The sequence below is a fragment of the Atheta coriaria genome, unplaced genomic scaffold (assembly GCF_025399875.1).
Source record: "Atheta coriaria isolate IRGN ID8LTWV9N9 unplaced genomic scaffold, Caltech_Dcor_3.1 hic_scaffold_6_pilon, whole genome shotgun sequence".
NCBI lineage: Eukaryota > Metazoa > Arthropoda > Insecta > Coleoptera > Staphylinidae > Dalotia > Dalotia coriaria.
This window is the reverse complement of record NW_027045448.1, coordinates 4038844-4053193: the sequence shown is the minus strand read 5'-3', so window position 1 is coordinate 4053193 and position 14350 is coordinate 4038844. Positions and strand designations below refer to the sequence as shown.

At 40.4% G+C, this 14350-nt stretch overlaps 1 protein-coding gene across 2 annotated transcripts in view; it reads left to right on the top strand.

Annotated features, from left to right (window-relative positions):
• The first annotated feature begins 204 nt into the window (after window positions 1-204).
• The window catches only part of Eip63E (cyclin dependent kinase Eip63E), a 91431-nt gene continuing 77285 nt past the window's right edge, over window positions 205-14350 (top strand). Inside the window, exon 1 of one of the 2 annotated variants that reach the window (XM_065304306.1) lies at window positions 205-465. In XM_065304306.1, coding sequence (XP_065160378.1) covers window positions 396-465 — 70 coding nt within the window. In that variant the 5' untranslated portion in view covers window positions 205-395. The remainder of the gene's footprint in view (window positions 466-14350) is intronic. The other variant, XM_065304307.1, reaches the window with a different exon arrangement.

Here is a 14350-nt window from a genome sequence, read left to right as displayed (position 1 = left end):
ACAGATACAAAGTGGTAGTAGTTCTATTAATGAATGCTTTAGAATTAAGAAACGAGCAATAAAACTACTTATATTAATAAATCTAATAGTTTTCTTGCGTTAAAACTGAAAAAATGTTAACGAATAAATCTGTAGGATCCTGTGTACGTGGCAGCGCGCAAAACGTCGGAATCAAGGTCAACGACACGGTCGACATCTGTGCGCGATGCGGCGAGTTGCGTCGAGCGAAAATAGTAATGGCCGAGTTTCGGTGTTGTTAGTGGTGTTGTTCCGCTGAGTTCCCGTGTCGCGTCCGCGTGTGTTGTGTCCGCAGCTCGCGACCGAAAAAGCGCGTAAACGATGATCGACGCGATTCGGTGAGAGTGCCCCAAGCGATTGTGATAACTCGCGTGAGTATGTATTGTACGGTTGACAAGAGCCACAGCAGTGGGGCCCCGGCCGCGCACTCCAAGAGCCTCAAGGATGGTGAGTGCCAAACTGCGTTGCCCCTTTATTATTATTTATTCAAAAACCACTAGCAAACACCACACAGCTCAAAACTAGACCTAGCAATAACAAACCACAAAGAAAACAAACAAATCCACATGTAATCAATCAATTTGCGCCAATTTTGATGTAATTCGACATAAATCGTGTCCGATGAGCGGCCACTGGTCAAAATAACCGTCCCGCACTCCGCTATTTATAATATTTTAATTGCGGAGACACCGAGCGTGACCGCGCCGGCATTAATTAGTACATAGGCGAACGGGTTACGCGGGCACGAGCGATGCACAACCAGGTTACGCATTGTTTACAAAGCGCCCGGCGATGGACCAAGAACCAAATTGTTCGGCCACAGTTACGCACAGCTATTAAACGGCGAAACACTTCGAAGTGGGTGTTTTAACAGGCGTTTAAAACAACATTTACGGCGTGCCGAAAAGTACCATGTTAGAAAAGTGCCACTAACTGGATTAAAATTCCATGGAATCGCATGAATTTTTTAATGTGACCCCAACTCACATCTCAGGGTAGTAGTATGTATGCTCTTTCAACTCGACGACCCTGGACGCCAGTAGTACCTGATTAAGTATTTATTAAGTTGGTTTATACTAAAGTTGCTTCCATTTCATCCACCTATAATTATTGATAAGTTTTTGCTCTTTTAGGTTGTTTTTCTGTATATTTTGCTACTAAGAAACAAGCCTGGCCTTATCTACCTGATGTTTTCGGGCGGAAATTCATCTTTTCATTTTAGCACCGTAACACAGAGGCACAGGTAGTTTTAATGCCGTTTTATATGCCTATTTACTGTCTCCTCGACGAACCCCGGCGTCATACGATGGTATTTTAGGTATAATACAGTCTGCGTCTGTGTATTGAGCATTCTAAGTATAGTCAGTAAGTACGTACTTACTTACTTACTCTATTTGGAAGCCCCGGCCGACACATTACATTTACAACATGACGAGACACCTCACAATTTATCGCGAAAATTGCGTTTAGCTATACTTTACTAATTTTATTCTTCGATCAGGCGAAGAAGCGATAAATATCTAGTGGGTGAAAATTATGCGCAAGTAGTGTCATTTCTGCGAATGTGACGCACTCTCGTGTGTGCTAAAGCGACTCCCACGAGAAAACTAGAAATATGTAATTTGTGTGCTTCCAGTCTGTGCGCAATCAAAACGAGTTATTTATTAAATGACAAAATGTGATGATGACACCAGTTACGATTACCTTAATTGGCATCGAGTGGATGTGATAAATGAGGTCTACAACCTGATTATCTATGTTTTTACAATCAATTATTGATCTTGTTTAAAGTTCAAGATTACTTTCATAACTTTTGTCCTCAGATCAGATGTTTCGGGATGTGTTACAATATTGACTCGGTTTGAATGAGTTAGCTTTGTTTAAAGCTTTGCTCTTTGACTAAACTTGTATTAATTGCACGTCCACTTTTGGACATTGGGTTACAACGCGCACAGCTGTGGCCGCTGTGGGCTTAGTCATCGCATCAAATCCCACTTTGGGCCGCCGAGCGTTGTTTAGAGAGTCGTAAGTTGTTACCACCCAAACACGCGCTGAAATCCATTTCAGTTTGTTAACAAACATTACGGTCATATTGCGTTTGCGACAACTTTACACAACTTTAGTTTACTTTAGCAGCATCGTCACTTCTTGGTGTAGCCCCGACCACAATTCGCATCCTCATAGTCCACAAGTCTACATACCTATACAAGGCGGTTGGAGACTCGGACGCTTTCTTATAATTATATACTCTATCATTTAGCTTGTGGGTTTTTGGTGTGATGTTTACACCAGAGGATTCAATGAATCGCGCGCTGCAGCGTTTTGTTGTTGTTTTGTGCTGGCAGCTGTAGATTGCGTTAGTTTGTCCATTCCACCGCTTCCTAGAGCGACACGGTCAACAAACTTGTAGCAATGCACGGCTAAATGGGCGAAGCATCGGCCTTCAAACGGCCCACACGGACACTGCGTGCTCCCAGCTTTGGTATTTAACTAGTTAATTCGTAATCTTGTTTTGGTTCTCTAATTCTCTCACCCGAGCGATGATTAAATTTGATTAGTAAAAAATTAAATTAATATTGAAAATATTTAGGTTAAAGTAGTGTAATTTAGGTAATGATTTGTATCCCAATTTTCTTGCCAGGTTTTTCGTATAAGTGTTTATCCGCAATTATCTCATTTCCCCCGATTTAATTATTTATACGCCTAATTATTGGCTCGCATGCGAGCGCTGAATTTATTTCTCCAATTTCTCCCGCTCCAGATGTAAACGTCTCGTAATTTACTCTTACTGTGGGTTTTTGTGTGTGTGTGTACGTGTTTTGCAACACGCAGCAAATGCAATAAGTAATAATACCTGTTGCTGGTCATAACTTGCACGCGAATGCACGCAAAATGGTTGGAAAAATGTGCGCTGCACCAAACACCATATTACGCGCTGTTTTTTTTCTGTATTTCAATTTCAAAATCTTTATCTTTATCTCCATCTGTACACCTACACTTGAAGCGGGGTTTTTGGGATGAATATTTTTCTCCTTGTTGTTTGCAAGATCTTTATTAAAAAGAATCGTACCGTAGAGGGGTGGCCGAGTTTCCTCCGCACGGAAATTGTGTCCCCAGTTGTCTAAAACAAGCAAAAAAAACACACAAATAAAGAAGAATGAATGAAAAGTTTAATAAAATCCATTGTGCGACTTTTGCTTGCTTTCGCGTCTGTTAAGCCGCTTAACTACTATATTGTGGATATCTTGAAGGGATTTTTAAAAACTTCATGTAAAGATCTGTAATTCCTGCTTGATCTTCATGTTTACTTTGTAAAATATCTTTGAATATTGTTTATTGGAGTTTGTCTTTCAAGTTTATTTGGCTAATGGACAGTTCCACTACGAAAATTAAAAATCAATACTGGATGCATTCGCATTTACTACGGCTGGCCGAGAGTCGAATTGGTCTGCGAGAGTGAATTGTCAGTCAATTGAATTGAATTGTTCTAATGCGATCGACCCGGGATAATGCATCTCGTTAGTGATGATGATGATGTTGTTCGGGTTGACTGGAAGCAACTCGAATGCACTTGCACTTGTAAATCGCGTACAGTCGGATGCGCAAATGCCGTGTGTACAGAGAGTAAAATTGTAATTGACTCCGTTTATCCGGAGAGTTGATTGGCGGGGGCCATTAGTCTGAAAATACGCGAATTGCATAACTGTAGCACGCCGGCGATTATCTACAATTAATGTGTTTTTTGCATCATTTCCTAGCGAAAAACTAGTTACGTTTAATTTTTTTTAATGTTTGTTATTTGTGATTTTCTAAAGTTTAGTATTTTGACGATTTAATTGCATACTTTCGCTCGTAAACACAAATTGCAAACTTTTAATGTGGATTGATATTAAAACGACTTAATTGATTTTATATTGCCGAGGCAAATGTGTTTGACACCCTTTTTTTTTAACTTGCGACCGACTAAAAGCTGCGAAAATTGCGTCGGAATGGTTTTTCGTGTAGTTAATTTGTCATTTCGAGAGCGGTCATACTGGGAAAACGAAATTTTCGAAATAATTTCTTCTCGATTAACGATTTTATGCCGAGTGACGCACCATGAAAATTCGCCTTTCAGTCCACGCTGCGACGGCGACAAAAATAGCAAAGTGCCGCAAAATCCGCCAACACCAACGACGTTCATGTTTTATTTATATACAAACTGTTTTAAGTTTTTATTTTAAAAACTAATTACACTTGTATTCAATTAAATCTAAAAAAAACACCGCTGTTTTATTTTTATTTTTTTTTTTGATTTTTTTATTCAACAATTGTGAACTTATAGCACAATTTACTTTGCATGATACTTTTGTTATCATTGCGACTTCACAGAGAAGATATAACACGTATCTACATTCAAAATGCGCGACCTCGATTTAATATCCGCAGTGGGATATTGAATTTTCTTTTCCCCATTTTCTATCATTTTTCCGGTGCGCAATTCTTTTCGCCGTTAACGTGCTCTCTTCCCGCATCTAATTTATTTTTGCGCCCAAAAACCGTGCCTGTGTGCTGCAGTCGCTTTGTCTTTGGCTTTTATTCCATCCATGCGGTTTTATTTTTATTTGCCTGAGCTCTTTTTTTATTATTTATTACTCGTAAAATTTGATTTCGCAAAGGATAAAGAAAACATTTTTCCGTCGTTTAGGAACAAATTTATTAATTTTTTTTACGACGGGCGTTTATGTGAGAAACGTGTGCCGCATATCAACCGGTATTTGCGAGGATAATAGTTGTGAAATGGGAAAATATTTATATTTTCAACATTTAATAATTAAATTCTACGAAATAAATCTTGAAAGGTTGTGCTTTGAAGTTTTCGACACATTTTAAACACCATCCTGTCGCCGGCGACGATTTCTTTGGTCATAAAATAAGGATTGGAGCTGGTAACGTCCCGGCAAGGATTTATCACCGTTGCAGTCTCGGCGTTTTATTCGTTTCATCCTCTGTTGCTTCTCTGCTGCACTATTTTCATGATAAAAATTACTGTTTAAACAAAATATATCACCCCGGGTGGCATGCGATGCACTGCGCATTGCAGGGGAAATTTACGATTAGCCTGTTGAGAGGTTTTTCCAGTCTTTCACACATTGTTTGCTCATTTTCGACTTGAACAGTAGTCAGTTACGACACGCATTCCACTAATAAAATAACAATCAATATTTATACAAAAACACACGCGGTCGGGCTACAACTCTCTTAATTCAACAAATTAGGTCAATTAAACATAAACATTACACATGCGTTAAATAAATGCAATCAAACAAATTGAAACAAACGAGATGCAATTGAAAAGCGAGTCTATTATTCAGGTAAAGCGTAAATAGAATAAAAACAGTAATTACACACAATTATAGTCGGGTTATATGATTATTAGTGTTTGAAAAGTGTGCGCGACAAATCGCCGCGTATCGGTCAATCAACTCTGGTGTGACTGGCGTTATTAATTGAGCGTGATTGTGTGCGTAATGGTGCAGCTCTTGTGCGAATGTTGGTGCGTGTCGCCGCTTGCATATTGTGCGGATAAACAGGTGTGGTTGTTTTCAAAACAAACGTATTTATAGCGCAAATTTGCTTTCGCCGCAGGAGCAGTGCGCGAGCTAACAAACTATGAAATTAAATAAAATTTGCGCTCGTATGATGCTGGTTTTTGGTTATCGATGGCGTTTTGTGTGTGCTCGGTTTGTGCAACGCGAGCTTCTGCACAAATATTTCCACCGCGCAAATATTATAAACGTGCTCGATAATAACAGCCACGGATTTTCTCTGCTCCTGGTGCATGATTGAGTTTTATCGCAAGGGTGTAATGTGGGATTTAATTAAACGAAGATTTTTACGAGGTAAAATATAAAATTTAAAACTAATGAATGTAGTTGTTGATAAAGAATGATATTTTCCACAATGTAGGCGAGTGTAGTGGTTTATGTAGGTAATATGAATGTAATTTCTTCGTGGAAATTTTCAGTCGCTGCTCCGGGCACAATTCCGCACGAGCAGCGCTCGTTTGCTCGTTTCAATCTGCGCCGCGCGCGATGCGAAAATGTCAGCGCGGCAATTTTCCCGTACATGAATTTTCTTATTTTGGCTTATTGAATTTTTCCCACGACATGTCGCATGTCCCATTGCTGTGCATGTGCGCGCATTCATCGTTATGTGTGACAATAGTGCACAACGCGCACTACAATCGACACTTGACACACAAGAGCGGATGCAGTAAAAAGCATGCGACTGCAAAACGACGCAGCGAATATATAGAAATACTCTGCATTGCATTGCATTGCATTCGATTATATCCGGTTTGACAATTGCATCTGATTTATTGTTACTTGCTTGTTTGGTCTTTACGCGCCACTCGCGTCTTGCAACAATTGGACAAATTGCCAACCATGTTCTGCTGCATGGTTTCATGTTTCCGTGATTTATGGCGAAATTGGCGATGAGCCGAAGACAGTTGATTAAACTGCACAAATTGGTCTTGTTGTTATTTTGTGCATTTTTGTGCGATTGCATCATGCACGAATGATGACAAATGCATTTTACAATTTGCGTGAAATCGCTGAGTCGACACGATGTATCAATTGTAATTTGTGCTAATTAATCAATTCGTAGGACAGTCCTTCATTGAGTATCGGTTCAATTTGCAGCTGTACATACAAAGGCATCAAACTGTATTACAACAGTTGCATTAATACCAGCATAAAATGTTTTTATTTAGAAATCGATGTTTAATTAACTAAGTAATCGTTTTATTTAGTGTTTAGATGTTTTTGAGGACCCTGTATAATGTCACTTTAGCAATAGACCGTTTGTAAATTAGCCGCTCCTGCTATAGTAGCGTTTGTGGTCAACATAATGAAATTACACCAGTGTGCATTGTGTACTGTCGTCTACCAGGTAACTACAATCGATTCAGAAGAGATTAAACTGCACCTGAGTTTGCTCAACAACAAAAGCGCCTGCTTCAGCTGCGCATGCGCACAATATCTTGCTCCGTAATTTGTTTACAAGTAGTGTGTGTTACTCGCGCGTAAGTTTTAATTATAAAATTATTTCTACTATCATACGCGCGTTTAGTCGCAGCGTGCATGAAATGTCCGCGTGCGCAAAGTGCAGCGTCGCGTATAATTTCGAAATTAATCAAAGTTGTCGACGGCGCAAAGTTTTCGCCGGGCGAGAGCATCTTCAACAACTTGAAGCTGCTTAATACAACATCTCTTCGTGCCTCGTCGTGCTTTGGTCTCTTCCGAGAAGTGGAGCACACACTTCTCTTCGGAAGAGTTAATTTACGCTCGTGCCCGCGGTAATCATATCAGCGTCGTGCATGGAGAGTAACGCTCATTTCGCGGGCATGTGAGAGTCGTTTAAGTCGTGGCGTTTAAGTGGCGACGTGTCGTGTTTACTCTACTTGAAATTGTGCGCGTGTAAATCAGGAGGTAAATTATGTCTTCAAGGTGCATTTCAGTTTGACGTTAGCAATGACAGCGTAAGAATGCGCCCGGCGGCTATTTGAGGGAAGTTAACAAGCGCTGAGGGAAAAGAATATGCCCCCGAGGTGGTCGAGGAGCGTAAAAAAGGTGCAGAAGGTTGTGTGGTGTGTGTCACAGTGTGGCGGGTGTGCAAATACCTTCGGTTGAATGCATGGGATGCACGCGGAAGCAGTGCCGGTGAGCGAAATTACCAAAGTGGAAGACAGGAAAAACCAATAAAAGTCCTCTCTGCGTAATATATATTTTCTTTGGAAAACTCCGATATTGCGTTCCGCGGTGAATAAGATGCAGGTACAACACGCTTCCGTGGACCACGAAATGTCGGATCGGTGGGTCGGTTCTAAGCGTAACGCAATATTGAAAAGTTTGCACGAATGATGGCAAAAAGGCCTCCTCTCGATATTTCCCCTCGGTTTTTTTTGCGAAAGTGATGCGATGCGCTTTTCTCCAGTTTTGCTTGTGTTGTGTATTGCTATTGCTTACGTGGAATATAAAAACATTTTGCGTGCATTAAATGTATCATGCAAAAAATGGCAGCAACGGCAGATGGGTAGTAGTTGGAAATAATGCTTTATAACTAGATAGGCATCGTGTTTATGTGAAAAGTACAAAACGCTGATGCCGTGCAGAAAGAAAAGAAGCGAAACACGGAAAAATGCAATTTTTTTCCGCTGCGCGTTTTCCTGCTTTTGCGATCGGTAATAAATACATATCGTGAAGACGAGCGCGCGAACAACAACACCGGATGCGCGTCTTTAAACGCATTAAAGAGCGAAAGGAACAAGTTCGCGGGGAAAATGATTGAAAGCGATGGAGGCAGACATGAGGAAGAAATGCAATTTTCGGATACGTGCGCGGGGCACGCTGCTTACGTTTTAGTTTACGTGTTTAGGAACCATATCGGTATGCGAAAACGGGAAATAAATTTTAAAAAGAAAAAAATGTGAGGTATACGCAAAAAAAAATCGTTATAAACAATTTTTATCTAAGCATTTTTTACAATTAAATTTTACAATTTTAGTTTAATGATAAATATCAAACAATGAGTTGAAAATTTTAAGATTTTACTTCATATACAATAGAGTCATTAAAATATAATTTTTATTACATAGATAGAACCTTCCCAGATAAATAACTAATGTTCGTTTTTTGCTTGAAATTGAATCACCTTTATTTTCGGCCACTTTAAACGAGTGTTTATCAGCGAGACCACTAGACTATTAGCACTCGCTGTTAATGCAATGACGCACGCACCTGCGCGCAACGCGGAAATTGAAAACTACAATTCGATTTAATTATCATCGCCGTAATCGCCCCTCCGTATCCAATCAACTTACACGTCTGGCGCAGTATCTCTGCCTGCCCACGCGCACTGTACCTCCACATGTGTATATAAAAGGTCGGTGCAGGAGAGCATAGTCATTCTGGTGTTTTTTCGATAATATAATGCAAACCAGTACTTCTCAAATTGTGTACAGTGTGTATTTTGGTTACAAAAGAGGGCTAGAAGCCCGCAAATAGACAGAATTTACTGAATTTTGGGGAAAAGTTGCTTATATTGCACGATATTCACTATCAAGAATCGTCGATAAAAATTATCAAGGACCTCCCTTTGTCCATTTTTTCTTAAAAATTAAAATTTCATATCTCAGACTTCCGTTTTAACTATTCTATCTTATAGAGAATAGTCCGTAGATTAATACGCTGCGATCAGATCTTAATTATCTCTTTTAGTTCACGAGATATTCGCGATTGAATAAAATGGGCAAAAATAGTAAAATGTCACTATTTAATACTTGTAGTGGCGATTTTCGACCTTTTAGTGTTGGAAATATAACTATTTTATATTTTTATCTGATAGAGAATTTTGCAATTCTTCCTAATCAGTATTTCGTTGGAATCTAGCGTTATCGGTTTAGAAGATATTCACTATCAAAAAACGTCGAAAAAAATTAACACGAAATTTCCATTTTAAGCACTTTTAATCACATTTTTCATTAAATCAATATTTTTTGTTTGAGAATCCCTGATTGTCCAGCTTTATCCTGAATTGCAGCTTGAAATTAGTGCTTTGTTCTTCCAAATTGCATATTTGCTCACAACTGAAATAAAAACATAAATCTAGCAACAAAAAACAACCACACGCACTAATTCAATTACGCCAACGCCTGCACTAGACGTAGCATCGCATTGTGGCCAGTGTCCAGCCGAAAAGTGCTGATTTCATCAAAATAACTACTAATCGAGTAAAACTAATACGGGATACTAATGTCCTACACGCGTTAGGTGCTCCCCTGGGGCGCATTCGTTAGGTGGCGAAGCGTAAGCTGCATTTCTTAATTAATCCTTGTATCACATCCTGCAGCACTCCATTCGCATTTGCTTTCATTCTATTCAATTTGTGTTAAAGCTCTGGTCGCCACTATAGCTAAGTGTAATTTGACCAAATATTAATTAATTAAAATTACTTAACAACGTTTTGTTTCTATTCATATATCTAAGTTTCAAAAACATGAAACAATCTACAAAGTAACAGGTTCATGCAAACTCAAATTCAACCAGTGCATTATTCCTTAAATACTCTGAATTTTTGGACGCGGACCAAAATCGTACGGATCGTCAAAAATTTTGTCTGAAAATCTCAGCTCGAAAGTGTTTATTATGTCGGCTGCAGTATGGACTCGTGCGAGTATTTTGTGGCAGATTCGCGGCGTCCGTTCATTATGTCAATGACACCTAAATCACTGATGCACACACGAGCATGATGGTAACTGGCACATTACACGCGCATTACGCTGCGTTGTACGTGTATGAAGTTACGCATCACATCGATACAGTTACATTTTTATCATCTTTCGTTCTCGTGTGTGGCGATGTGTGTTAATGCGTACGATTCGTTCTAACATGACTTCAAATCACAATGAATTTTAATTCAAAAGCAAGGCAAATAAATATTTGAATATTTTATAAGAAGTTTTACTTCAAAAGAAGTAAAAATTTAATTAATTTTGTTCTAAAAAACATGAAAAATGTAAATGATACTATATCAACTTTCATCTCATATTTAACACCCTGTAGATAATAATTTCTGGTATTTTAATAAATATTCTCCTATTCGAGGCTAAGACGAATCCAAAAAATCATAGATCTTCAAAATCTACGCAGCCATTTTTGAGTTATAAACGTTGTAACTAACACGACTTTGTTTTCTATGATGATTTTCTGAATCTGAATAATTGTTGAAAGTTAGTGCTCACTTGTTCCCGATTTGAGAAGCTAAGGAGAACAGAGTCTGGGTCTGTGAAAATGGAAATTTCATTTCATCTCGTTGCTCCGTTTTCCTCCACGCCCGCTTGCGTATGCATTGCCTTTTCCTGCTAGCGCAGCGTCGGCGTTTCCCTTTGCATTTGCCTGCCATGTGAGCGCCTATCTCGCATCCGCCAATGAATCTCCACATCTTATATTGGCATCGAAAGGCCCAGCTGCTCCAAGTCTCAAGCAGGCAGGCGGAAAGTGGATGGGCGGACGAAACTGGCGACGTATTTTAATGTAAATAGATTTTTTTTTCTCTTCGTCGATACAATACGAACGGGTGCATGGATGGGAAGCAGTCAGTGCGGAATCTACTGCCATTCAATTTAATATTATATTAAAATACGTACAAAATGTCTCCGGAAATCTGACACGAAGGTGGAGCTATAGATAATACTCGATTTGAGAATATTTTATAAATGCAACACTTTGTAGGCAAATGCTACAAATAAACATATTTGATTTTCGTATCGGCACAATTCAGATTTCACTTGGTTCGGAAACCGTTTGTGGGGATCATTACCCAACGATAACGGAAACAATAAACTACGAGAGCCTCGCCGAGGCTCAGCGCACGGACATCGAGCTACAACAATTGGAGTCGTCCAACGACACTGGACTCCAATTAAAACTAATTGGTATTCCCGGAACAACAACATCCCTGGTATGTGACGTATCCAACAGAACAGCCCGTCCGTACCTGACACCATCATTCCGACGCATGGCATTCGACACCATCCACAACTTGTCGCATCCTGGCGTTAAGGCTACTACAAAAGCGGTAACAGCACGATTCGTTTGGCTAAGCGTCAAAGCCGATTGTCGCCAGTGGGCACGAGAGTGTCTAAGATGTCAGCAATCCAAGGTCTCCAGACATGTGTCCGCACCAGTCAGCGAATTCAAGGTCCCAGCAGGCAGGTTCGAACACCTACATATCGACATTGTAATTCTGCCGTACTCGAATGGTTTTCGATATTGTCTGACCATCATCGACCGATTCTCGCGCTGGCCGGAAGCGATTCCACTCCGGGACCAAGAAGCACCAACTGTCGCCCGCGCATTGTACGAGCATTGGATTTGTCGTTTCGGAACACCTCTCCGCATAACATCCGACCAAGGACGGCAGTTTGAGTCGCATCTATTCAAGGCATTGAACTCCTTGCTTGGATCGATCCACCTGCGAACAACTGCTTACCACCCCCAAGCCAATGGAATGGTAGAGCGCATGCACCGTCAGCTGAAAGCAGCCCTCATGTGCCAGCAAGAAGACACTTGGACAAAGGCATTGCCCACCGTTCTCTTAGGTATGCGAACAGCCATCAAGGAGGACTTACAAGCAACAGCTGCGGAAATGCTATACGGCCAACCTCTTCGTCTTCCTGGCGAATTCCTCGGCGACACACCAACGATTCACGACGCCGGCTCCGAATTCTTGCAGGATCTGCGATCACAAATGCGCAGGATCCAGCCAACAGTGGTACGTCATGGTACGAAACGCACGTTCGTACATGAGAACCTACAGGATTGCACATATGCCTTCGTGCGACATGATGCAGTTCGCAAGGGCCTACAGCCACCCTATGATGGTCCCTTCTTTGTCGTCAGACGCACTGACAAACTATTTGTTCTGAGGATCAAGGGAAAGGATGTCACCGTCTCCATAGACCGAGTGAAACCTGCTTTCACCACACAAGAGGCGGCACATGCTATACCACAAGAGCCCGATTATCATTCATTCGTCGTGCCGCAACCTGCAGAATCGCAGCAACTTCCAAGCGCCACTGCCGGGGGCACGCCCACCTGTAGTGCCTCTGCTGCTAGCACGCCCAACGTTCAAACCTCTGCAGCTGGTACTCCCTCCGTTCCCCAGGATTCCACTACATCTACCAACATGCCGCCTGCCGCCATCGAGTCTCCGCATCCCCCCGATGGGATGCCTGCCCAGATGCAACAGCAAGGTCCACTTCCGCCCAAGAAGCAACCGAAGAAGGTTTCTTTCGCCGCCCCTGTGCGAAGATCAACCAGAAACAATGTTCCACCCAATTTTTTTCAGGCCGGTTTCCGGTAACTTTATCACTGGTAGGGGGGTACTGTGGGGATCATTACCCAACGCTTATTCTAATTCTATTCTATCTATCTATTCTAATTTTCTTCATCTATATTGCATGCACTCTATAACTTTCTTCATCTATATTGCATGCCATAATTCTTCGTATAAAATTCCCAAAATTCCTAATTACTTTTATTACCCTTGAAAAACCTAATCCCCGAGTCGGACGGTTTGGCACGCTGTATCTAGCGTGCGGTCAGTAGCAGATGGTCCGGCTCGGATTCCCAAAATCCGATGGTCAACTTTCCCTCTCTTCAATGTCACACACTTTCTTCTACCAATCAAATCTATCGCTTTCTTCCTACTTCCAAATTTCTTGTCACCACCCATCAACCTGAAGGGTTGCTGGTGAGTGACAAGGGTTTAGGAAGGTCAGTTATTCTACACATTTCACAAGCGACACTTCTACAGTTATTCCACACACTTCAAACTCTACAGTTCTACTAACTTCACTTCTCTTCATACTTCTTAATAAACATTGTTCGTGATAATTAAACATCGTGTCTTTAACTCACTCATCAATTATAACATTTGCACCCACTCACCGATCCCACACGTTCATAGTTTTTTGGGATTATTTTTCGCGTTGACGCGAAGCAAATTTATAAAATTCATAAATTCATATTGCAGCGACAAAATCGGATAATGGAAAAGTGTGAAAGCTTGAAAGTGTCTGATGTGCATGCTTCATACAAAGTGGAAAACATAAATTCATCGCCGTCGGCGGCGTCTTCTCACGGCTCTACTCTCTCGTTTTGTGGAAATCAATTTTTCGATTTGCATATTTTGATGTTTTTATTTTTTTATTTACCGCATTGTGTATTCTCACGTCGCTATCTTTTTACTTAAAACGTACAGACGAGAAGCTTAGCTGGTTGTTTACAGATTGAAGAGATTTGTTTTCGTGATTTTTCCACATTTGCATAGCTGAAAGATTGAATTGAATGGAGTTTAGATCTTTGTAGGGCTTATTTTATTCATATTCTTTATATATTTTTTCGTTAGTTAAAATATTTTTTTAGCTTTTATTTTCACTTAATTCGTTTATATTGTTTAAAAATGCCAATATAGTAAAACATGACCAAATTTTAAACCAAAAATGGAAATAAGTTAAAATAATTTGTCACATGTTGAGTTTAGTGAATGCCTCGTTTTAATTGAATTTTACACATCTTTGTCTACACAATTCCGGAAATAATTGTGTTGCCATTGAAAGGCAGGCACTCCTCTCGCTTTCAACATTTGCATACACTTTACTGTCGGTTCAATTCTTTGTGCGCCACCGTTGAAGTACAAACTCGACAAGCGGCCCGAGACTTGCACACAATGAGCACATATTTATCTTATTTCGGAAAAGGGATTTGTTTAGTCTGCTAAATTG